General features: G+C 35.8%; 2 protein-coding genes across 7 annotated transcripts in view; one reads left to right on the top strand and one right to left on the bottom strand.

Moving 5' to 3' along the window:
* CTBS (chitobiase) overlaps positions 1-22,735 on the top strand; it is a 35,800-nt gene extending 13,065 nt beyond the window's left edge. The window contains exons 2-7 of the mRNA XM_028102479.1: positions 5,040-5,178; positions 5,915-6,123; positions 18,452-18,620; positions 20,200-20,297; positions 20,556-20,717; positions 22,544-22,735. Coding sequence (XP_027958280.1) covers positions 5,040-5,178; positions 5,915-6,123; positions 18,452-18,620; positions 20,200-20,297; positions 20,556-20,717; positions 22,544-22,735 — 969 coding nt within the window. The remainder of the gene's footprint in view (positions 1-5,039; positions 5,179-5,914; positions 6,124-18,451; positions 18,621-20,199; positions 20,298-20,555; positions 20,718-22,543) is intronic.
* The window catches only part of SPATA1 (spermatogenesis associated 1), a 47,753-nt gene continuing 38,124 nt past the window's right edge, over positions 16,849-26,477 (bottom strand). For 3 of the 6 annotated variants that reach the window (XM_028102478.2, XM_028102471.2, XM_028102473.2), the window contains 4 exons: positions 24,800-24,898; positions 23,947-24,030; positions 22,055-22,120; positions 16,849-18,600 (listed from right to left, as the gene is read on the bottom strand). In XM_028102478.2, coding sequence (XP_027958279.1) covers positions 18,562-18,600; positions 22,055-22,120; positions 23,947-24,030; positions 24,800-24,898 — 288 coding nt within the window. In that variant the 3' untranslated portion in view covers positions 16,849-18,561. Of the gene's footprint in view, positions 18,601-20,513; positions 20,630-22,054; positions 22,121-23,942; positions 24,031-24,799; positions 24,899-26,477 lie in introns of those variants that run through there. The other 3 variants (XM_028102474.2, XM_028102475.2, XM_028102476.2) reach the window with 3 other exon arrangements.

Here is a 26,477-nt window from a genome sequence, read left to right on the forward strand (position 1 = left end):
CTGTAGTTTTGTTTTTTTTTTTTTTGGTAGTGTCTTTGGGTATCTGGGTAATGCTGGCCTCATTGGATGAATTTGGAAGCTGTCTTTCCTCTTCTATTTTTTTGGAATAGTTTGAGAAGAATAGATATTAACTCTTCTTTAAATTTTGGTAGAATTCACCTGTGAAGCCATCTGATCCTGGATTTTCGTTTGTTGGGCATTTTTTGATTACTGACTCAACTTCATTGCTGGTAATCAGTGTGTTCAAATTTTCTATTTCTTTCTAATTCAGTTTCAGGAGGTTATATGTCTCTAGGAATTTACCTATTTCTTCTAGGTTGTCCCAATTTTTGTCATATATTTCTGTGTTGCTGGTTGTTACTTCTCTTTTATTTCTGATTTTGAGTCTTCTCTTTTCTTTTTTTTTTTTTGATAGTTTTGGCTAAAGTTTATTAATTTTGTTTATCTTTTCAAAGTAGTGGCTCCTGATTTCATCGATCGGTTCTAATTTTTATTATGTCCGTCCTACTGGTTTTGGGTTTGTTTTGTTCTTCTTTTTCTAGCTCCTTTAGGTGTAAAGTTAGGTTGTTTGAGATTTTTCTTATTGAGACAAGCCTCTATTCCTCTAAAATTTCCTCTGAGAACAGCTTTTGCTGCATCCCAAAGATTTTAGATGGTTGTGTTTTCATTTTCATTTGTCTCCATGTATTTTATTTCCTCTTTGATTTCTTGGTTGGCTGTCTCATTGTTTAGTAGCATATTGTATTACCTCCATGTATTTGTGGTCTTTCCAGATTTTTTCTTGTGGTTGATTTCTCATCTCATAGCATTGTGATGAGAAAAGATGCATGGTATGACTTCTATCTTTTTGAATTTGTTGACTTATTTTGTGGCCTCACATGTGATTTATCCTGGAGAATGTTTCATGTGCCCTTGAAAAGAATGTGTATTCTGCTGTTTCAGGATGGAATATTCTGAATATATTAGATCCATCTGGTTCAATGTGTCATTCAAAGCCACTGTTTCATTGATTCTGTTTAGATAATCTATCCATTGATGTAAGTAGGTTGTTAAAGTCCCTTCCTATTATTGCATCGCTACTGATTACTTCGTTTGTTATTAGCTGCTTTATGTATCTGGGTGCTCTCTTGTTGGGTGCATAAATGTTTACATTTGTTATATCTTCTTGTGGGATTGTCCCTTTTATTATATAGTGTCTTTATCTCTTGTTATAGTCTTTATTTTAAAATATTTTGTCTGATGTAAGTATTGCTACCTCAGCTTTCTTTTCATTTCCATTTGAATGAGAAATGCCTTTCTATCCCTTCAGTTTCAACCTGCATGTGTCTTTATGTCTAAAATGAGTCCCTTGTAGGAAGCATAGAGATGGGTCTTGCTTTTTTTTTTTTTTTTTTTTTTTTTTAAGTAGGCTGAATGCTCAGTGTGGAGCCCAATGTGGGCTGAGATCAAGAATCAGATGCTCAACTGACTGAGCCACCCATGCGCCCTGGGCCTTGCTTTTTTATCCATTCTGTCACCTTATGTCTTTTGATTGGAGCCTTTAGTCCATTTACATTCAAAGTAATTATTGATAGGTATGTACTTATTGCCATTTTGTTACTTGTTTTTCAATTGTTTTTGTAGTTTTTTTCTGTTCCTTTCTTCTCTTGCTCTCTTCCTCCACAGTTTGCTGGCTTTCTTTAATGATATACTTGGATTTCTTTCTATTTTTTGTATATCTGTTTCTGGTTGTTGATTTGGTTACAGTTAGGTTCATATATAACATCTTAGGCATTTATCAGTCTATACTAAATGGATAGTCACTTAAGTTTGAATCCATTCTGAAAGCACTAAATTTTTACTCCTCTCCCCTTCATGTTTTCAGTATATGGTATCCTACTTTACATCCTTTTATTTTGTGAATTCCTTGACTGATTTTTATAGATATATTTAATTTTACTGATTTTGTGTTTCCTACTTTTCTTTCTCTTTCCTTTCCACTCAAAGAGTCCCCTTTAACATTTCCTATTTCTATAGCACTAGATTAGTGGTGATGAATTCCTTCAACTTTTGTTTGTCTGGGAAACTATCTTTCCTTCTATTCTGAATGAAAACCTTGCTGGATAGAGTATTCTTGATTGCAGGTTTTGTTTGTTTTTTTAGCACTTTGAATATATCATGCTGCTCTCCTCTGGTCTACAAAGTTTCTGCTGAAAAATCAGATAACCTTATGGGAGTTCCCTTGTATGTAACTGTTTGCTCTTGCTACATTTAAAATTCTCTGTTGACCATTCCTTTTTACCATTTTAATTACTGTGTGTCTTGATGTGGACCTCCTTGGCTTGATTTTGTTGGGGGTTCTCTGTGCCTCCTACATCTGGATATCTGTTTTCTTCCCAAGATTCAGGAAGTTTTAAACTATTACTTCAAATACATTTTCTGTCCCCTTTTCTCTCTCTTCTCCTTCTGGGATCCTATAATGCAAACGTTATTATGCTTGATGGTGTTTTTGAGTCCCCTTTCATCTATTTTCATTTTGGGTTTATTTATTTATTAATTATTTAGTCTCCTGTTCAGCTTGATTGCTTTCTATTACTCTGTCCTCCAGGTCACTGATCTATTCTTCTGTTTCTTCTACTTTACTATTTATTCCCTCTAGTGTTTTTTTAATTTCAGTTATTAAGTTCTTACTAGAACTTAGATGAACCTGATTCATTCTTTTTGATGTTTTCTGTCTCTTTGTTGAGGGTCTGACAGAGGTCCTTCACTCTTTTCTCAAGTCCAGTGAGTATCTTTATGACACTTTAAATTCTCTATCAGGCATATTACTTATCTGTTTCATTTAGCTCTCTTCCTGTGGTTTTGTCCTGTTCTTTCATTTGGGACATATTCCTCTCCTCATTTTGACTCTTTGTGTCAGTTTCCTGTGTTAGGAAAGTCAGCTACATCTCTTGCTCTTGAAAGTAGTGGCCTTATGAATAAGAGGTTCTGTGGTGCTCTGCAGTGCAATGTCCCCTGTTCACCAGAACCTGGTGCTTCAGGGATGCCTCCTATGTGTGTTGTATGCACCCTGCTATTGTGGCTCAGCTGTGTTTGCCTTCAGTCCAGTCATCTGCAATGGCCCTTTTTGCCTCTTGTGGGCAGAGCTTAGTACCTGTGTTGTTAGAGGGTTAGTCTGGGGCTGCCTTTGGCTTGAGTTGAGTTTGACCAGGTGTTTTCCAGGGATGCAGTAGCATGGAACTATAGGACACTTTTTCTGTGTGGTCCCCTGAGAAGCTTTGTTTGGTGGGCAGGGCCATCAGATGTCTGCCCCTAGCCTACTGCTGGGGCTGCAGTTGGACTGGTCTGTGTAGTTATCTTCCCCTCTCCCAAGGGCAGGAGTCATTTTGGAGTGATGCTGGCCCCTGTTGGGGCTGCTGGTAGACTTCCAGGTTTGTGGCACCACTTTAGATGGGCTCAGGCTAAGGTTGTATTGGAGGGGGAAGATCTGCAGGAGAATGTGGGGGCAGGATGCATGGTGCCAGCAAGGTTTGTGCTGGTCCAAAGTGGGAGAGGAGCTGCAGCCACCCAGGAAACCTGCCAAGGCCAGCCAGTTTGTGGAGGGGCAGACCTACAGAAGAACGTGGGGGTGAAGCATGCTGTTAGCAAGCTAGGTAGAGAGTGTTCCTGCAGCACTGTCTTCTGCAGTTGTCTGTGTATCTAGTCTAGGGGAAGGAAAAGGCATCTACCAGCTCTTTTGTTGTTAAAGTCTCCCAAAGATCCCTGCCCCTACAACACACACTATTATTAAGTAAATCTCCTTCTTGTATACTCCTGGTGTTTTTCAAACTGCTGCTCTATGCTGTGTCTTAGAGGGGCTCTTTGGTGTGCTGTCTCTTTAAGGGTGAGAACTCAGTTTCCTATTGCCCTCTAGCTCTCTCAGAGCCAAGCCAGCTGATTTTTTTAAATTCCAGGTATTAATCCCCTTTGATTGTAAGAACTCATGAAATTTGGCCTCTCCCATTTTCAAAGCCAAATGTTATGGGGATTTGTCTTCCCAATGTGGATTCCCTGTGCCCAGGTTGCCGGTATGGGGTCTGCTCCCCACCGCTCCCTGTACCTATGGCATCCCTCCCTCCCATGGACAGTCCTGTGGGTCAGATTGCCTCCTGAAATTGGCTTACTGAAATTCAATAAATATTTGCTAAGTCAATGAATTAACATCTTATTTGGAATAAAATGATGAGACTTCTGTGCTTCTAGAAGTATCTGGGCGGGAGTGGGGGTTGGATACTGGTGAAACATAACATCTACCACCTTAGAACTATTCTAAGAAGTCTGTCTCACCAAAAACCATTCATAGTAAATGCAGGATCTGGTACATTTGTATAGATGGAGTAGCTCCATCTACAGCAGCCAGAAACAAGTACTAACCAACCTCCCTTTCTCTTACTTTACTCATTCATTAGTTTCAAAGTCCTGTTAATTTTGCCCTTAGGATCTTCCCTATCTGTTCATTTATCTTATTTATCTCTGCCTTTCTACAAGTTTAATTTGAGGTCATCATCTCCTGCATAGATTCTTCTAACAGCTTTCCTATTATTCTTTCAGTTTTAGCCTCTGTTTCCACTTCAGCTGAAGGTATTTTTCTAAAATGTATATATAAATGCATACCTAAAATGTATACATTCTCCTTTTAAAACCCTTCCCCTCAGGATAATGTACTAATTTTTCAGGAGAGTTTACAAGGCCTTTTATGACTTAACCCTGCCTACCACTCTTTGGTTCTTTATTGCTATCTCCTTCCAAATTCAAGGTGTCAGCTATACCTAATACTTACTTATGCAATCACCACGCTTTCTCTGCCTCCAGGTCTTGGCTCTTTCCATTATTTCTTCCTAGCCCTACTTTTGAGGCCTGGCTAATTTTTCCCACCACCAATTATATTAGGACACCTATGTCTTGTTTGATGTTGTACTCTTAATGCCTGGCATATGATCAGTGTTTAATGTTATTTTGGGTGGTCAGCATTGTATTCTTCTTGGTTTAAGTGATGATGCTTATCTTTGCTGTTTTGGCAGGTGTTTGCTTTTGATGTTGGAAATAAAACTTGGAAATTTTATGATTGGTCACAGATTACAACTGTGGTGATTTTTGGAAAATATGACCCAGAACTTATGTGTTATGCTCATTCACATGGAGCCAGAGTAGTGCTAAAAGGTGAGTTACAGTTTTTACCAGATGTGTCCAGCCAATAAGTCAATTTACTTGCATTGTTTGCCATGCTGACTTTCCAAATCCCTTTTCATGTTTATCTGGTATATTTTTTATCATCCTAAAATTAACCTTATATACTAATTCATTTCACAGATTTTTTTAAAAGATTTTATTTATTTATTTGACAGAGACAACAAGAGAGGGAACACAAGCAGGGGCAGTGGGAGAGATAGTTAAAATAACTATCTGTGAGGGCGCCTGGGTGGCTCAGTCGTTAAGTGTCTGCCTTCGGCTCAGGTCATTATTCTGGAGTCCCGGGATCAAGTCCCACGTCGGGCTCCCCACTCAGAGGGGAGTCTGCTTCTCCCTCTGACCCTCCCCCCTCATGCACTCTCTCTCCCCCATTCTCTCAGATAAATAAATAAAATCTTAAAAAAAAAATAAGCCACTATGATTTTGAGCAAAATGTGAATCCTAATTAGCATGATGACTTTTAGCTAGTCATAGTCTTCAATTTCTACTTCTAATTTGAGAATTATATTACTAATTATTCATAATGGTTATTTTGGAGATTGAGCAATGACTTTCTATTATTTTGGTATATTATTTCTCTACTTCAAAAACTTAAGTCGGGGGCTTAGTATTCCAAAGTAATGAGATGTTTTAAAGGTTTTGTGAAATAAATGTCATTAAACTGCAAAAAGCATATATGCACAAAAGATGTATATTTCTTCCATAGGAGATGCACCCTTAAAGGGTATCACTGATCCTATTTTCAGAGCATCCTGGATAGCTCAAAAAGTTAAGTTGGCCAAAACACAATATATGGATGGAATTAATATAGACATAGAGCAAGAAGCTAATTGTTTATCACCGGAATATTATGCATTAACCACTTTAGTCAAAGAAACCACAGACTCTTTCCATCGTGAAATTAAGGGATCACAGGTAAAAGTTCATTTATTATTTTTTGGACCTCCTTATTTTCCCTATCAAAATGTATTCATGAAAGTATGACTAATAGAATCTCAGCTTTACTGAGTAGGAGAGAATTTCAGCACATATATCCTCAAAATATTTTCTGGAACTTTTGAGGTTCTTAGAGTTTTACAGAATTTTAAGGTGCCCTGTTCTCTGTCCATATGAAGACACAGCATTGAGATTATTCTCCCTACTTGCCTTGCAGCAGGGTTAGAGATATTAAATAGGCAATTGGATCAGCAAGAATCAGGAAGTGCTTAGCTGTCCAGGCCCTGCTTTCACTAGGGTAGGACAGAAATAGCTCTTGCCTAAGAGTAGACATAGTTCTGGGGAAGTGTCTCACTCACTTCATAGGCTCTAAAGCACCTGACGTCCAAGAAAGCTCTAAGTACTAACTCCATATAATTTGACAGAGCTATGACAAAGCCTTCCCCATTGCCATAGTGAGCATGATTACAGCAGATCACAGCAGAAGGCATTTTGCCAGGCAATATATGGGTAATAAAAGATAATGTGGCCTTGGATCAGTGATCTCAAACCTGACCACATATTAAGATAACCAAGTCTTTTTTTTTTTTTTCCTTTTTTTGAGAGCATGCAAGCAGGCAGGGGAGGGGCAAAGGGAGGAGCAGAGAGAATCTTAAGTAGGCTCCATGCTCAGCACAGAGCCTGGTGCCAGGGCTTGATCTTATGACCCTGAGATCATGACTTGAGCCAAAATCAAGAGCCACACACTTATCCGACTGAGCCACCCAGGCACCCCAACATAACCAAGTCTTTAAACAGACACACACATACACACACACACACACACACACACACACACACACACACACACAATGCAATGAAGCAAGTCAAATGAACTTTTTGGCTTTCCAGTACATATAAAGTTATGTTTACTCTTTACTATAGTCTATTGAGTGTGCAATAGTATTACATCTGAAAAATAATGTAAATACCTTAATTAAAAAATACTGTATTGCTAAAAATGCTAACCATCATCTGAGCTTTTCAGCAAGTTGTAATCTTTTTGCTGGGAAAGGGTCTTGCCTTGATGTTAATGGCTGTGACTGACCAGGGTGGTGGTTGCTAAAGGTGGGGGAGGCTGTGGCAATTCCTTAAAACAAAAATGAAGTTTGCTGCACTGATGGACTCTTCCTTTCACAAACAATATCTTTGTATCATGCAATGCTGTTTAAATAGCATTTTACCCACAGTAGGACTTCTCCCAAAATTGGAGTCCATTCTCTCAAATCTTGCTGCTGCTTTATTGACTAAATGTATGTTTCTAAATCTTCTGTTGTCATTTCAACGATCTTCATAGCATCTCCACCAGTAGATTCCATCTCAAGAAACCACTTTCTTTGCTCATTCATAAGAAGCAATTCCTCATTTGTGAAAGTTTTATCATGAGATAGCAGCCATTCAGTCACATCTTCAGGCTCCACTTCTACTTCTAGTTCTCCTGCTAGGTCTACCACATCTACAGTTACTGCCTCCATGAAAGTCTTAAACCCCTCAGCGTCCTCCATGAGGGTAGGTATCAACCCTCCTGTTCCAAACTCCTCTTACTGTTAATATTTTGATTTTTTCCCCCATGAATCACAAATGTTCTTAATGGCATATAGAATGGTGAATCCTTTCCAGAAGGTTTTCAATTTACTTTGCCCGGATCCTTCAGCAGAATCATTGTCTGTGGCAACTGTAGTCCTACTAAATACGTTTCTTAAATAATAAGATTTGAAATTTGGAATGACTATTTGATCCATGGGCTGCAGAATGGATGTTGTGTTAGCCAGCATGAAAACAACATGCATCTCATTGTCTATCTCCATCAGAGCTCTTCAGTGACCAGGTACGTTGTCAATGAGTAGTCATATTTTGAAAGGAATCTTTCTTCAGTAGCTCTTAATCGTGGGCTTAAAACATTCAGTAAACCATGTTGTAAACAGATGTGCCCATATCCAGGCTTTTTTTATTCCATTTATAGAGCACAGGCAGAGTAGATTTAACATAATTCTTAAGGGGCCTAGGATTTTCAGAATGGTCAATGAGAAATGGCTTCAACTTAAAGTCACTAGCTACTTTAGCCCCTAATGAGAGACTCAGCCTGTCCTATGAAGACTTGAAGCCATGCATTGACTTCTTTCCAGGTATGGAAGTCCTAGATGGCATCTTCTTCCAATAGAAGGCTGTTTTGTCTACCTTAAAAATCTGTTGTTTAGTATAGCCACCTTCATTAATTACCTTAGCTAGATCTTCTAGATAATTCACCACAGCTTCTATATCAGCACTTGCTGCTTCACGTTGTACTTTTTTTTTTTAATGGAAAGAACTTCTTCCCTTAAACCTCATGAAACAAACTCTGTTGCTCCAAACTTATTTTTGCAGCTTCCTTACTTCTCCCAACCTTCACAGAATTCAAGGCCTTATTCTCTGGATTAGGCTATGGCTTAAGGGGATGTTTTGGGTGGTTTGATCTTCCATCCAGACCACTACAACTTTTTCCATATCAGCAATATGGCTGTTTTGCTTTATTTTTTTTAATTTTTAATATTATTTTAATTATTTTATTATGTTAATCACCATACGTTACATCATTAGTTTTTGATGCTTTCTTATAATACATGTGTTCACTGGAGTAGCACTTTTAATTCCTTCAAGAACTTTTTGCTTTCACAACTTGGCTGTTTGGCACAAGAAGCCTAGCTTTTGGCCTTTCTCAGCTTTTGACAAATTTTCCTCACTAAGCTTAATCATTTTTGCCTTTTTTTTTTTTAAGACTTTATTTATTTGACAGAGAGAGACACAGCGAGAGAGGGAACACAAGCTCGGAGAGTGAGAGGGAGAAGCAGGCTTCCCGCTGAGCAGGGAGCCCAATGTGGGGCTTGAACCCAGGACCCTGGGATCATGACCTGAGCCGAAGGCAGACGCTTAATGACTGAGCCACCCAGGCACCCTTCATTTTTGCCTTTTTATTCGAAGTGAGAGACATGTGACTCTTCCTTTCACTTGAACACTTAGAGGCCATGTAGAGTTATTAATTTGTTCTAATTTCAACGTTATTGTGTTTCAGGGAATAGGGAGGCCCAAGAAGAGGGATAGAGACAGAGAAACAACCAGTGGGTGAGGCAGTCAGAACACACACATTTATGGCTTGTTTGCCATCTTATATGGGCATGGTTTGTGGCACCCTAAACTTATTACAATAGTAACATTAAAAATTACTGATCACAAATCAGAACAAATAATGAAAAAGTTTGATATATTGTGAGATTTACCAAAATGTGACACAGAGACATGAAGTGAGCAAATGCTGTTGGAATAATGGTGCTGATAGACTTGCTTGATGCAGGGTTGCCAAAAACTTTAAATCTGTGTTAAAAAAAAAAAAAGCAGTATCTGTGAAACATAATAAAATGAGATATACCTATACAAGACTAAATAGTGAGATTTTTGAAGGTGGGGACCAGCTCCTTTCTATCTAACACAATGTTAAAAATTGTTTATTTAGTGAATAAATGATATCTGCCTTTCAAATATTTAAAATCTAGTTAAGTAGGAAATATATACATATGAAATATATATTCTATTTCATATAAATAGGTTTAGAGTCACTGGTTTATACTATCTGAGAATCACCTGATAAACCAACTCGAGAAATTGATTCAGTAGGTCTGGCATAGAGCCTAGGAACTGTATTTTTACCAACTGTGCTAGGTGATTTTGGTACAATTGGTCAACATGAATTTGAGATTCACTGGAAAATAATAAATGATATAAGGACTGATATCTCTGTGGCTTTATGTAAGCAAGGAAGTTTTATCAGTACAGAAATTGGCTTTTCAGCTGAGTAAAATTTATTACCTATTTATTTACCCCATCTCCCCACACACTCCCCTCTCGCAACTACCAGTTCTCTGTATTTAGAAGTCCGTTTTTTGTTTGTTCCTTTGTTCACTTGTTTTGTTTCTTAAATTCCACATATGACTGAAATCATATGGTATTTGTCTTATTTCACTTAGCATAATACCTTCTAGGTCCATCCATGTTGTTGCAAAGAGTAGGATCTCATTCTTCTTTATGGCTGAGAAATATTCCATCATATATATAGAGAGAGGGAGGGAAAGAGGGAGAGAGAGGGGGAGACAGACATAGAAGCATACCCGCATCTTTATCCCTTCATCTATGGATAGACACTTGGATAGCCTCCATATCTTGACTATTGTAAATAATGCTGCAATAAACACAGGGATGCACATATCTTTGAGTTAGTGTTTTCATTTTCTTTGGGTAAATACCCAGTAGTGGAATTACTGGATCATATGGTATTTGTTTTTAATTTTTTTGAGGAAACTCCATACTGTTTTCCATAGTGAATGCACCAATCACATCCTCACCAACAGTGCACAAACATTCTCCTCATCCTTGTCAATACTTATTTCTTGTCTTTTTGATAGTAGCCATTCTGATAGGTGATATCTCCTTGTGGTTTTGATTTGCATTTCCTTGATGATTAGTAATGCTGAGCATCTTTTCATGTGTCTGTTGGCCATTTGTATGTCATCTTTGGAAAAATGTCTATTCAGGTCCTCTGCCCATTTTTAATTGGACTATTTGTGTTTTGGGTGTTGTGTACACTTTTTACATATTTTGGGTATTAATCCCTTATTGGATAGATCATTCGCAAAAATCTCCCATTCAATAGGTTTTTCATTTTGTTGATGGTTTACTTCACTGTGCAAAAGCTTTTTATTTTGTTGTCCCAATAGTTCATTTTTGCTTTTGTTTCCCTTGCCTGTGGAGGCATATCTAGAAAAATGTTGCTAAGGCTGATTTCAAAGAGATTACTAGACATGTTTTCTTCTAGAAGACTTTTGGTTTCAGGTCTCACATTTAGATCTTTAATTCATTTTGAGTTTATTTTTGTATATGGTTTGAGAAAGTGGTTCAATTTCATTTTTTTTTTTTTGCATGTAGTGTGTTATTTTCTGATTACCATCTGTTGAAGAAGAGACTTTCTTTTCCCCATTGTATATTCTTGCCTCCTTTGTTGTAGATTAATTGACCATATAAATGGGGGTTTATTTCTGGGCTTTGTATTCTGTAACATTGATCTTTGTGTCTCTTTTTGTGCCAGTACCATACTGTTTTGATTATTATATAGTGTATTTGTATAGTGTATTTTGAAATCTGGAATTGTGATCCTTCCAACTTTGTTGGTTGTACCATAAGGATTTTAGTATTTATTCTAGTTCTGTAAAAAAAAAAAAAAAATGGTACTTGTATTTTGGTAAAGATTGCATTAAATCTGTAGATTGCTTTGGGTAGTATGGACATTTTAACAATATTAATTCTTCCAATCTATGAGCATGGATTATCTTTCCATTTGTGTCATCCCCAATTTCTTTCATAAACGTTTTATAGTTTTTAGAGTACAGGTTTTTTACCTCCTTGGTTAAGTTTATTCCTAGGTATTTTATTTGATTCTTGGTACAACTGTAGATGGAATTATTTCTTAATTTCTCTTTCTGCTACTTCATTATTAGTGTATTGAAATGCAACAGGTTTCTGCATATTAATTTCGTATCCTGCAACTTAACTCATTTATCAGGTCTAGTTTTTGGTGCAGTCTTTAGGGTTTTTTTATATATAGTATCATGTTATATGAAAATAGTAACAGTTTTACTTCTTCCTTACCAATGTGGATGCCATTTATTTCTTGTTTGATTGCTATAGCTAGGACTTCTAATATTATATTGAATAAAAGTGGTGAGTGTGGACACCCTTGTTTCTGAACTTAGAGGAAAAACTGTTTTTCACCATTGAGTATGATCTTATCTGTGGGTTTTATCATATATAGCTTTATCATGTTGAGGTATGTTACCTCTAAACCCCCTTTGAGAGTTTTTATCATGAAAGGATATTGAATTTTGTCAAATGCATTTTCTGCATCTATTATGATCATATGATTTTATCTTTCATTGTGTTAACTGTGGTATATCATGTTGGTATGTGGATATTGAACCATTCTTGCATCCCTGGAATAAATCCCACTTGGTGGATGATTCTTTTAATATATTGTTGAATTTGCAACAATATATTGTTGAATATTGGCTTGCTAATATTTGGTTGGCTTGTTTTCTCTTTTTTGTTTTGTCTTTGTCCTGTTTTGGTGTCAGGGTCTCATATAAGGAATGTGGAGTCTTTTTTTTTCAGAAGAGTTTGAGAAGAATAGGTTACCTCTTTTTTCAATGTTTGGTAGAATTCACCTGTAAATACATCTGGTTCTGGACTTTTGTTTGTTGGGAGATTTTGGATTATAAATTCAATTTTGTTGCTATTAATTGGTCTGTTCAGATTTTTTATTTCTTCTTAATTTCATTTTGGGAGGTAGGTTCTTTATTTCTAGGAATTTACCCATTTCTTTTAGGTTGTCCAATTTGCATATAGTTTTTCAGTAGTAGTTTATTATAATCTTTTATATTTCTGTGGAGTTCTTCTATTTCTGATTTGAGTCCTCTGTCTTCTTGATGAGTTTCACTAAAGTTTTAACTTTATCTTTTCAAATAGTTGTTTCATTTATCTTTTCTTAATTCTCTATTTCATTTATTAATCTGATCCTTATTAATTTCTTCTAACTTTGAGCTTTTTTCCCCTAGTTCCTTTAGTGTAAGGTTGAAGTGTCTATTTGAGATCTGTCTTGTTTCTTGAGGTAGTCCTGAATTGCTATAAACTTCCCTCCGACTGCTTTTGCTGTGTCCCATAGATTTTGGACCATTGTATTTTCATATTTGTCTCCATGTATTATCTATTTCCTCTTTCTTTAACTCATTTGTTGTTTAGTGGCATGTTTTTAGCCTCCATGTGTTTGCTTTTTCCAGATAATTGATTTCTAGTTTCATTCCATCGTGGTTAGAAAATATGTTTAATATGATTTCAGTTTTCTTGAATTTATCGAGACTTGTTTTGTGGCCTAACACGTGATCTATTTTGAAGAATATTCCATGTATGTTTGAAAAGAATGTGTATTCTGTTGATTTTATGTCTGGATGATCTATCCATTGATGTATGTGGGGTTTAAATTCCTCTACCATTATGTATTGCTGTCCATTTTTTCCTTTATGTCTGCTGTTAATATTTGCTTTATGTAGTTAGGTGCTCCAATGTTGGCTGCATAATAGATTTTTACAACTGTTGTATCCTCTCATTGGATTGATCCTTTTATCATTATGTATGTTCACCTCAGTCTCGTTACAGACTTGTTTTAAAGTCTATTAGGTCTAAGAGTTGGTACCCCACTTTTTTATTTTATTTTATTTTATTTGACAGAGAGAGAGTGAGTAGCAGAGGGAGATGGTGAAGCAGACTCCCCACTGAGCAAGAAGCCTGACACGGAACTTGATCCCAGGACCCTGGGATCAGGACCCGAGCCGAAGGCAGACGCTTAACCAACTGAGCCACCCAGATGCCCCCACCTTTTTTCCCCCTTCCATTTGCCTGGGCTATTTCCCATCCTGTTACTTTCAGTCTCTATGTGTCTTTATGTCTGAAATGAATCTCTTGCAGGAACATATTGATGGGTCTTGTTTTTGTTTTGTTTTGATGGGTCTTGTCTTTTTTTAACCATTTTGTCTAGGTCTTTTGGAATATTTACACCATTTACATTTAAAGTAATTATTTTTTTAAAGATTTGTTTGAAGATTTATTTATTAGAGAAAGCCTGTGCACAGGTGGAAGGGGCAGAGGGAGAAGGAGAGAAAGAGTCTTAAGCAGACTCCACGTTGAGCATGGAGCCTGACACGGGGCTTGATCTCACGACTCTGAGATCACAATCTGAGCCAAAACCAAGAGTTGTACGCTTAACCAACTGTACCACCCAGATGACTCTAATTTTTTTGGTAGTTTTTGTCCCTTTCTTCTCTTGCTCTTTGTAATGGATGACTTTTTTTAGTGTTTTGCTTTCTTTCTCTTCATTTTTTGTGTATCTATTATAGGTTTTTGGTTTGTGGTTACCAAGAGGTTCATATATAATATTTTAAGTGTATAGCAGTCTATAGTAAGTTGATGGTCAGTTATGTTCAAACACATTTTATATGAACTTCATTTTCAGTCCCCCCTATGTATATGTGGTCATATTTTATATCTTCTTATTTTGTGAGTCCCATTAACTACTTTTTTTTAGATACAATTGATTTACTACTTTTAACCTTCATACTAGCTTTATAAGTGATTGCTCTACTGCCTTTATTTTGTTTCCTTTACTCATGAAATTCTTCATAATTTTCTTCTAATCTGGCCTTTTTCTTTTCCACTTAAGGGAGTGCCTTTAACATTTCTTGTAACTGTGGTGATAAATTTGTTTAACTTTTGTTTGGGAAACTCTCCCTTTCCTTAATTCTGAATGATAACTTTGCCAGGTAGAGTATTCTTGGAGGTTTTTTCCTTTCCATGCTTTCAATATATCATGCCAATCTCTTCTGGCCTACAAAGTTTCTGCTGAAAAATAAGCTGATAGCGTTTTAACCTTTGTATGTAACTAATTCCTTTTGCTGCTTTTAAAATTCTTTAATTTTTGACATTTTAATTATTATTGTCTTGTGGCCCTCCTTGAGTTCATCTTCTTTGGAACTCTCTGTGATTCTTGAACCTGGATGTCTGTTTCCTTCCTAGGTTAGGGACATTTTCAGCTATTGTTTCTTCAAATAAGTTCTCCGCCTTCCTCTCTCTCCTCTTCTGGGGCCCCTAGAATGTGGATGCTTGTTCATTCGATGTCCAAGATAACCCTTAAGCTACCCTCATTGTTTTTTCTTTTTGCTGCTCAGGTTGGGTACTTTCCATTACTCTGTCTTCTAGATTGCTGGTCCATTTTTCTGCATCTTCTAATCTACTCTTGATTCCCTCTAGTGTATCTTCCATCTTGGTAACCATATTCAACTCTGATTAAAAAAAATTTTCTTTTAATCTCTTCTTGATGTTCTGAGTTTATCCACTCTTTCCTCTGGTGACTATCTTTATGATCATTATTTTGAACTCTTTATCAGGTAGATTGCTTATGTTTATTTCACTTAGTTCTTTTTCTGAGTTCTTTCATTTGGAGCATATTCCTCTTTATCATTTTGATTGACCTTCTGTGTTTGTTTCTATGAATTAGATGGAAGAGCTACTTCTACACTTGAAGAAATGGTCTTGTGTATGATCATCCCCTGTGCAGACTGTAGCACCTGGTGATTTTGGCTGGCTGGCTGGAGCTGTGGATGTCCTGTAGATTGGGGCAACCCTGGTGGGATGGTTAGAGCTGAAGTGGGCATGGGCTGGGGCAGTCCAGGGCTCTTTGCACAGAAGACGCCTTGGCAGGACAGCTGAAGATTAAGTGGGTGGAAGGTGGGGGGGAGGGAGTCTTGGGGCATCTGTGCAGGGATACCTGGCAGGGTGGCTGGAGCAGAGGCAGGTGCAGGCCAGGGTGTCCCAGGGTGCTTTGCTCAGGGGGTACCCCGGCAAATCACTTGGAGCCAAAGCAGTGTAGGCCTGGAGTGTTCTAGGGTGTTTGGCACCTGTGTCACCTTGGTGAGACACCTGGAACTGAAGTTAGTGTTGACCAGGGGTGTCCTGTGTGCATTGTACTCAATCTGCATTGGTGGGATGGGTGGGGCTGGTGTGGGCTAGGAGCCCAGGGCTTACTGAGGTAGTAGGTTGGCTTTGGCGATCACCCAGACCCTGTTCCTGTTCATGCTTATGCTATCAAGGTAGAGAAGGAATGTAAACCATGGTGCTCTCCAGCCCTTCTAATCCCAAGAGTTCCAGCTGCTCTCCCACTGTCCGACAAAGTTCTAGGACTGGATCTTGTATATTCTAGTTGGTCTTTTACACAGTTGCTTTCTCCCTCCTGTGCCCCAAGGCAGAAAAATCTGCTCACGGTCTCCCAGTATATATCCTTCCCCACTGCAGTTAGCAGCATCAGGGGGTGGGGATTTCCTTTGTTACTGTGTCTGTGTCTCTCTTGCTGTTCTCTAGGTGGTGTGTTTATCTTCTGTTGTATAAAAGCTGTTCAGTCAGTCCTCAGTTCTTCAGGAGAAATTGCTCTATAGAGAGGTGTAGGTTTGGTGTGTCTATGGAGCAGGTGATTTCTGGGTTTTCCTACTCACTGAATTGAACTCTCCCTCCTCAGATGAATACAATTTAGATCAAAAATAGCAAATACCTGGGGGGTGCGTGGGTGGCTCAGTTCGTTGGGCGGCTGCCTTCGGCTTGGGTCATGGTGTGGAGTCCCGGGATCAAGTCCCGCATCGGTGCTCCCTGCTCAGCCGGGAGTCTGCTTCTCCCTCTGACCCTCTTCCCTCTCGTGCTCGCTCTCATTCTCTCTCTCTCAAATAAATAAATAAAATCTTATACCTGGTATGCAGGCCACCATACTCCTGACAAATTTTCTTCTTAGAAAACGTTTCCTTCAGTCTCTAGATTGCTGTTACTAATAGGTTAGAATTAGTGTGTGGGAAACAATCTCTTTGCTAGTACTGATTTTCCTACAGTGAAAGGGCAAGGAGGAAGAAACTGAACAAAGACTTTGCAGTAGGAATATTTCCATGTTTGAGGGGCAAGGCGAACAATTTGGGCTACTCTGTCAAATTCAATTTCAAAATTAGGGGGAGGTACAGTTGCCAAGACAGGTCAGATTATGGAATATCCAGAATGTCAGATTGAAGTACATGCATTTTATTCTGTATGTAATGAGTTTACATGGTACAAAGTGGGGAAGGTTATTCCATAGTAGTATGTATTTAGTAGTTTAGAGGAGAAATGGAGACCAGTACCGACTAATCCAAGTCTACTAACTTGAGATTTATAGTTTGGATTAGGATGATGGCATAGCCTTAACACCAAGAAGTGTTTAATAAATATTAATTAATGAAAAGAAAGAGGCAGAACAGCTGTGAGAAGCCACAGAAAGGAAAATGTGAGATTAGTTTTGGGGTGTGAGAGAAGTCAAATAATGACCCAAAAGTTCTTAAACTGGCCACCAGAAAAAAATGACTAAATAGAGTCGGAAGGAGAAATGAGTTTTGGGGAAAAGATGATTAAGATTACAGAATTATGGTAATTGAATTAAAGAGTTAGAAATCTTCCTGAGTTCTTTCTACACCATCATTTTTTACAGGTAGGAAAACAGATTCAGATGTTTTAAGGACATAGACCCAGTTATAATAGAGCCAAGAGTAAAACCAAAATCATTTTGGTTTGTCTAATATACTAATGCTGGAGATGAACTATGGCAGAAAATCCAGGTAAAAATACTCAATGCTCAGCAGAGGGTAAGGACTTATACAATGGATTTGAAATTTACCTGTTTAGAGGTGATCATTAAGTTTCTCTATTACTAGAACACAGCTCCTATTTTATAATAGGCAGTGATAAAATGGGATCGGATGTGTAAAAAAAAATTCACTTTATAACCTATTTTGCTGTAGTGCTGAGGAAAGCTTGTACCTGTGAAGCTGAGCTTCCTTCAGTGCTAATACTTAGACAATTATGAAATTTTGACAAAGTCCTAAAAAGTTATAATAGGATAAATTGGCCAAAATATAAAAATTTTAACTGAACTATCTCAATTTTTGTAATAATGTGTTTAATGAGAGAAAAAAGTCTTTACTGACACTTTAGAACACTTGCACGTATATAAAATAAGGCTAACATTTGGCTAAGGCAATAAATATTTTAAATAGACTCACCCTTGTGGAAGACTGGCTCACCAAAATTCATCACTCAAGTTTTATTTGACTAGTCCCATAAAATAAGACCATTTAAGTGATTTGTTCAACATTTTGAGTTGATTTATCCCTATAGCCATAAACCACTATTCTTTAACCGTAATGTTGGATTAAACCTATCCTGTAATGTAATTGTGTATCAGGGGGTTAAACTCCCGACACAGGAGAGTCAACCTATGCCAAGAGATGACCTATTCAGCCTGCGCGATATTTTAAAAAAAACACGGTATTTGAATTCTTTTAGTGTGCTTTCTTTACTGTCTAGTTGCTTGGAGGCCCCACTACACCCTACTGTCATTACACCTATGTTTAAAACTCCTTTTCTACACAGCGTCCTGCTTCTGTCCAAATATATATCTAGCTCAATCATCTTAGAACTGTTCTATTTCTGTAAGTGTCAAACCCTATGTTCATATATGTAAACAGGTCTTTTTTCTTGGATAGTATGAGGCAAGAAAATATAATCAAAAAAACAATGGACATAATCATATTTGATCATGTTACATAAAAAGGCATGTGTTTTTCCGCAGGTAACCTTTGATGTAACTTGGTCTCCAAAGTGCAAAGACAGGTGCTATAATTATGCTGGAATTGCAGATGCTTGTGACTTTCTCTTTGTGATGTCTTATGATGAACAAAGTCAGGCCTTGTCAGAATGTATTGCAGCAGCCAATGCTCCCTATAAGGAGACATTAACTGGTAAGAATTCACAAATGAGCACTTAAACAAGATTATTTTAGTATTTCTAAGTCATTTGTATACCTTTTCCATTTATAAAGCTTCTTTGAAACATGAATATCACTTAATTTGGAGAGCTTTCAAGTTTACACATTCTAAAGTTTTCACTTAATTCTTCTAAAAATCTTGTGGGATAGGTATATTAATCCTCTATTATAGATCAGATGATGAGTGTTAAGTTCTCATTGCACTGCTTATATTAAGGTATTATTTAGTTGGGACTCGAGCAGCTGACTACTAACTTCAAGTCAACCCTCTTGTCCCAAAATTACATGAAGGAGATATTTGCTTTTCTAGAATTTGATAGGATATTTTTGCTGAAATAACCAACATTAAATAATTTAATAGCTAAGGTAGTTATAATGTGAGTACCTACTATGCATGATTGATAGAGGACTGTCTTACTTGGCATTTATTATTAGTGCCCATGCTATATTAAAAATGACATCACTATTCTGTCATTCATATGATGTGGGCTTTGCATTAGCCTTTCTGAAGTTTGGTTTGTATCCCATCAGCCAACTGAATAAAACAATTGCTTGCTATCTTTTGGACTCAAGTGAAATTTTCTGGGATAATTGGCCCTGATTTATAAATAAAAACCCTTTATTTTAGAGATAAAGTCTTAAAACCTAGCCTTATCACATCCAAGTTGTCTGATCATATGCTATTTAAAAATAAAAAATGTTACAAAGCAATTATTTAATCCAGTGTTCCCAAACTATTTCATAAAGGAGATAACTGTGTTCTATCAATAAAAGGCTCATTATCAAGTATGTTTGAGACCTGGATATTTAATAGTATGTAATAACTTTAAAGGCTCTGAAAAACGGCAAATTTACTTAAACATTCTAGATAATCTTGGAACATCTTTTGGTGGGAAAACATTTTGCATTGGGCACAAAAGGGAATGACCAGGAATTTGTTCATTTTTCTCTTTGCCATAACTACAGATTGAGGGGACATTTCTTGTCCCTGGCTGTAATTCTAGAAAGCACAAGTGAGGGGTGCCGGGGTGGCTCAGTCGGTTAAGTGTCTGCCTTCGGCTCAGGTCATGATCCTGGGGTCTTGGGATCAAGCTCAGTGGGGAGCCTGCTTATGTGTGCTCTCTCTCTCAAATAAAATCTTAAAAAAAAAAATTGAGACCATCCCTTCCAGAAAGTTTATGAACTTTTCTGGAACTTCAGAATCTAGAAAATCAAATATATCTCAGCAGTTAATAGACAAAATTAACATGCTTTCTCCTGAAATGTCATTCTTCCTAGAATTAAATTTTGTGAATTTTTTGCTTCAGTTTGATCTTTTGAATGCTTTCTATATTCAAAAAGAAATCACTTATCAAGTGATACAGAATTTATAGTTCTTAAGGGATGATGTTTATAATGTCATGTTAGGGAAACACTGTATTAGTATTTTGCATAAATGTACTTGTTTTTTCAAACTTCAATTCTGACTTCAATTCTGAATGGCTGCATAGTTTGTATAAACCCATTAGAATATAAAAAGAAAAAATATGCTTTTTCTGTCCCAATTTGATTAGGGTATGATGACTACATCAAGATAGGCATTAACCCTAAGAAACTTGTAATGGGTGTTCCCTGGTATGGTTATGATTATACCTGTCTAAATCTATTAGAGGTAAGTAAGGATTTTTCTTATATAATTTTTTTCTTTCTATTCTTTAAAGCCTGTTTTCTTTCATATGTAGAAGTTTGAGACTAAAAGTAGAGTTTATTTTTAATTATTTAATCCCATGGAAGTTTGAGTGTTACATTTTAATAATGAAACTTAACTTTTATTCTGTATAGTCAGTGTTATTTATAGTATACGTTTTATTTCTAATATAGTTTTTCTGATTTGCTTAAATCTATATCATGAACATTTTTGTATTTCTAGGATCGTGTCTGTACCATTCCAAAAGTCCCTTCCTGGAGGGCTTCTTGTGGTATTACCTCAGGACGTCAGGTGCCCTATAAAATAATTATGAAGCAAGTAAATAGTTCTATTTCTGGAAGCCACTGGGATAAAGATCAGCAAGCTTCTTATTATAATTATAAAGTAAGACTTTTCACAAGTTATGAACCTCTATTCTATCCATTTTCTTTTAGGGTACAATATACAGACTACTGTTTACATGAGTAAACTTGTCTAATCAAGTACTTTGCCGGTGAGCAGGTCAAGTTATAGTAATAATGGAACTGCTCTGCATGGGCCACTTGTCATTTTAGATGGTGTTATATCACAAACAGGATTTCCTTAATTATGTACGATAACTGTGGCTTTGGGCCAAAATAGGTTACTGGCTCTGTAAACCTCCATTTCAAAGTAGTCTGAGGATTCTTATAGGGAGGCATGATGCTGAGAATAAGAAATGCGTTAGTGGAAAATGGTATAAACTATGTGATATTAGACAAATTATATTACAAACAGAAACACTGAAGAAACACTACCTGACAGACTTGCTCTGGTCATTTAGATAAATAGGAATTGCTATACCAAAGAGGCAAAGAAAAGTTACATTTTTCATAATTTACCTTTAGCATAATAAAACTTTTCCACACCTCAAAAATCTAATTACAAATCATCTTTGAATTTACTTTGGATTTTGTCACTGTAAAAGGAGCCCTAAAGTGTCATGATGTAAGTTGATTTCAGTAAGAATTTATATTCTTTAATAAGAAGCTTTGATGTAGAGCTTTCTAAATTTTGAAAATTCTATACCTATTCATTAATTAGGCTTGTAATTTATATAATTCAGATCCATATTATACTCCTGTCTTTGCTTCTTTAAAGTTTTAGAATTCAGGAAACATTTTGATAAGCCTTTGAAGGCCATTCATTTAATGGCACTTTAGACAACAATCTAGTTATAAAACTATTTTCTCTTTCATTTATTGTAAAATTCCATAGCAACCAAATCAAATTTCTTGCTGTGACTGAAGAGAATCATTCTGCTTTCTTATGCACTTTCATCATGCACTCAATAATATGCCTTAATCATGCATACGTTAATCTTACATTTACTCAGTTTTTCATCCTTCACTATTTTGAGGCATTTGACATTTCTTTAAAGTTTTAAAGAACATGAGATATGCTTGTAGTAGCAAATGAGTCTACAGTACTTAAATATGCCACAGTTTATTCATTTATCTTAGGGGACTACTCTAATTCCAGTGGTGCTACCATAAACACATTACTGGCATCTACTGAGAATTGCCTTTTCCTTAACCCTTTTGCCTAGTTCTTTTTATCCCTTATCCAATAGCTTACCTACCTTCTGAGAGAGACTGTGTTAGTCCTAGATAGAGGCAGTTGATACTGGGGAGGACTTTACAGGCTAGTTTATGGTTCTTAATTCTGTAAGATTTAAAGGAGATATTTTCCCCACCCATTACCTTTTGATTTGGCTGATTCGTCATAAACAAAATCATCCGCTGAGCTCCTAAGTACATTTCCAGGAACTGCAGGGAGTACAAAAAAAATGCATATGCTGGTTTTAGAGGACCATAGCAGTGATCCTCCTTAACTATATCTGTGTATCAGAATTACCTAATGGGATGGCAAAACACAAATATATGTCCTAGTTCCAACCCTGGAATATTTTGATTAAGTAGGTTTCATGTGGGTCCCAGGAGTTTGTATTTTGAAAAGCTCTTGTACATCTTGGTTGATAATCATCAGATCAGACCAAGGAAGGAATCTTAGGGCATGGGAACATGAGAAGGACTTTAAATACAGTACAGACTGTATTACAAAGCTCATTTGTGTAATCTCTGCTGTTGTGAGAGTACCACAATCATCTAGAATCACATACAGAACCATGGAAGCATAAAGTACTGTGCACTAAAATTTCTAATATTGTACTGAATAATTTATTCTTATAGGATTCTTCTGGCCATTTTCATCAAGTGTGGTATGATAACCCTCAGAGCATTTCTTTAAAAGCAGCATACATACAAAAGCATGGCTTACGAGGCATTGGCATGTGGCACACAAATTGTCTTGACTATTCTGGAGATGCTGTGGCCAAACAGCAAACTGAAGAAATGTGGAAAGTCTTAAAACCAAAGCTGTGACAGATAATAGTTTTGTCAAACTATTAAGATTTAGAAAAATGATCAGTATAAATCAGTTTCTTGAATAAAAATGTACACATTTTTGTCATGTATTTTATTCTAAATCAGTTTCTTGAATAAAAATGTACACATTTTTGTCATATATTTTATTCTACTTAAAAGCAGATAAATGCTTTGGTTGTCTAAAAACAAAGGTAAGAAATCAACTATGTTTAATACTATAATTAGGAAAAACTTTTCAGAATTTTATGCTAATTTCAAAAATATGTATAATTTGAAGGGGAAATTTGCTCAGAATAGGTTTACTTTTGCTCTATACTTTTTGTTCAATAAATTTAAAACCTGCATCAAGCTGATGCAATTTTTCTGCTTCCTGATTTCATATAGTACTCAAGTTCTCTGATGCACTTCAAGTAAACTCACAAGCCTCTGGGTCACAAGCGGGTCACAAGCCTCTGGGGTGGGGGGGAAAGGATTAAAATACAAGATAATATTTTGAATTAAATACAATATTTTGAATTAGTAGGTTAGAGCTACCTAATATTTTTCACCAAAATTTTTGTTTACCTTTCTAATACATCTATATATAATTTCTTAGCTTATATATGCATTTTAAATTATCTAAAGACATTGGTTTCTCAATTATTTGCACAATTAGAATTTTTCTAAATGTACAGAGGTCTCTGTTCTCTTAGGGCAATTAAGAATAATATTAGTTCCTATAAACACCGATTAAAAAATCTGCATCCTTGAACTCTGGACTTACATAAATCTGTCTTCCCTGTATATTCTGCCTTCAAATTGGAATTATTGAGAATATTTCATTTCCTATTTACCGAATTATTTATGGCAGAGGAAAACCAACCATTTTCCATAGATTTGTTGAATTACTATTTGTATTTCTAAAATTTTAAATTCTTAGATACTAATCTGTATCATAGCTCTGGATGTAAGTTCAATATCCCCATTTTATATTGCCAGATTGCTTTTAATTAAAATACAATGAACAAACTGTCTCTAAGACTATAATACTTAAAAGCTTCAAAACTAAATAGCCACCGGTTTGCTTTTTTACATCTAATATTTCCTGAAACACTTTGTAAAATCCACACGAAAAGTGAAAAAATATAAAACTTATGATTTATATAAAATATTGTGCCAAGGAGAATAATGGTTAAATTTTTTGACAAGTTTTAAATTAACATACCTACTTGGGATTGTAAAGATGTGTTAATTTTCTTCTGTGCCAGTTCAGCTTTCAATGTGCGTAAATCTGAAACTGCTTGTTTTCTCATCTATAAAAAGAACCACCTTTCAAAAATGAACTTTGATCTTACCCTTCTAAAATTGAGACAGCCCTAATTGAATGCTGCTAGTGAAAAGAATCTAGAATTGCATTATTCAATACAGTAGCTAAGTGCCACATGTAGCTACTTATAGTAACAAATCATAATCAGTTCCCCAGTTACACAACAAGCTCCATTTCAAGTGCTCAATATCCTCATGTGGCGGCTGTATCAGTGCAGATACAGAACATTTCTATCATTGCAGAAAGTTCTGATTCTAGAAAGGGGTCATTATTCATGTCATAGAGCTATTTCTGATAAAGAAATAGAAGATTAAGATAAAGAAAAGAAGTGAACTCTGAGCTTTTATATAATTATATATATATGAAAATAATCAGCATGAGATAATTACCCCCAGAACGGGTAAAAAAAAAAAAAAAAAATTGAGCTCAGAGTTCAGTGGTTTGTCAGACTTATTTATGGATGACTCTAATATATGAAAATTACTTTTGAAATACTGAGACTCTATATACTGATTCAGAAGGTCCTTTTCCTTTAAATCTTAGGGAAATTCTACTAATTTTACTTTGGCCTTGTTATAACATGCACCTTTACACAGGATTTAATTCTTGCATTTTTTTCACTCCTGCTCTTGGTTGTTAAGGTAACAATTTTAAGACAATCCTTACTATCCTTATGCTATTGATACCCAAAATTAAAACACTAAGACAACTTATTTCAGGATAAATGTTATCTGATTAGGAGAAATGCAAATTACCTTAACTTCTATTATGAGTTTCATTTTGTCAGTATCCAGTTTTCTCTTAAGTTGGTCAATTTCATGCTGTACTTCAGTGATCTGGATTATAAGGTAATTCTGTGTGAAATACATAAAGACATCCTTATTTAGTATAACATCTATTTTTATTTTTAATTGCCTTGTAAACTACAAAGTGGTAATACCAAAAAAGCAAATCATAAGAATAACCTATAGCATAAAATAAACTCATTGCTTTGGAGTAAATTTCTTATGTCTCAGGGACCACATTCTCTTCTGTTCTACTACCTTTATTCATGTTTTATTAAAATAAGTAGATATCTGTACAAGTTGCCATTAAATTAGCACCACAAAGGCAAGAACTATTACTACAAAAGGAAGATACTAGGAAAGCTTTTGAAATTGTCATTATACTTCATTAGCTGAATCAGATTATTACTTTAAAATAGTTAATGAAATACTGTATTTTATATAAGAAGTCTTTTTGGCTATTTTTGTTTAGAAAAGTTTATTAAGTATAGTGGTCAACAAGAACTATTTGGTAAAACAAAAAATGAGCTATGCAAAATAAAAAGTATCAGCTAAAATGGACAAACCATTACTTGAACCTATTTGAGTTTTACATTAGATTTATCTAAAATAGTAAGCTTTTACTCATAGAAACAGAACAGATTCGTGGGGGTGGGTGGGTAGAGAATAGGGGGAAATGGGTGAAGTCCTGAGGATATAATGTCCAGCATGACAACTATAGTTAAAAATATTGTATTGTGTATTTGAAAGTTGCTTAGAGAATAGACCTTAAAAGTTCTCATCACAAGGAAAATAGTTTATAACTAAACATTGTAGTAATCATTTCACAATATATACATATATCAAATCATGTTGTATACTTTATATCTAATGTTATATGCCAATTATATCTCAAGAAGATGGGAAAAATAAAAGAGCAAACTTGTACTATTTCATCAAGTCTAAAGTTAAATCCATACTTTTAATCATAATTAACATATAATCTTTTTTGGTCAACCAAGAAAAATTGATAAATGGCCTCTAGAATTTGTTTATATATGGTAGAATCACTCAATTAAAAAGTAAACATATTTCTGATCTATCAAGGTTCAATACTATCTCAAGAAAAAAAATCAAAATTTAATATAATTTAATAATTTCCTTAGAATATTAACACCTTTAGATTCTGTGGGTCTTATTAACTATTCCCCAGCTAAAGAAAAGGAATGTAGTGCATACTGTTGATCCCTTGCCATATTCCATCAGGTATTCATCTCTTCCATTGATTCAAAGAAAGTGACCCTATCCCCAGGTACAGAGGTAGACCCCAAGTAGTCTAAATTAATCCAGGTTAGGCCTGGCTGAACCCCCATCAGGCTAAAGGAAAAATTTTATATATTCTTGTTTGGGAGGCATATAGCCCTACTAGCCATTGGCAACTCTACTTGTACCATGAGGAAAAGCAGTCTTATAATGAAGCCAACACTGAAAATAATGGGGAAGAACTATTGGAAGCACCTAGTCTGTTTAAAGATATTAAGCTGCTGATTATAACTTTTCAGCACCCATTATATGAGATCATAAATTTTCTTATTGTTTAAGTCAGGTTAAGTCAAGGTTTTGTTACCTGTAGCCCAAAGCATCCTACATATGATAATACTAATAATGA

Source organism: Eumetopias jubatus, unplaced genomic scaffold, assembly GCF_037043125.1.
Source record: "Eumetopias jubatus isolate StellerSeaLion01/CBP00866 unplaced genomic scaffold, mEumJub1_p1.0 scaffold_4, whole genome shotgun sequence".
In the NCBI taxonomy this organism is placed as follows: domain Eukaryota; kingdom Metazoa; phylum Chordata; class Mammalia; order Carnivora; family Otariidae; genus Eumetopias; species Eumetopias jubatus.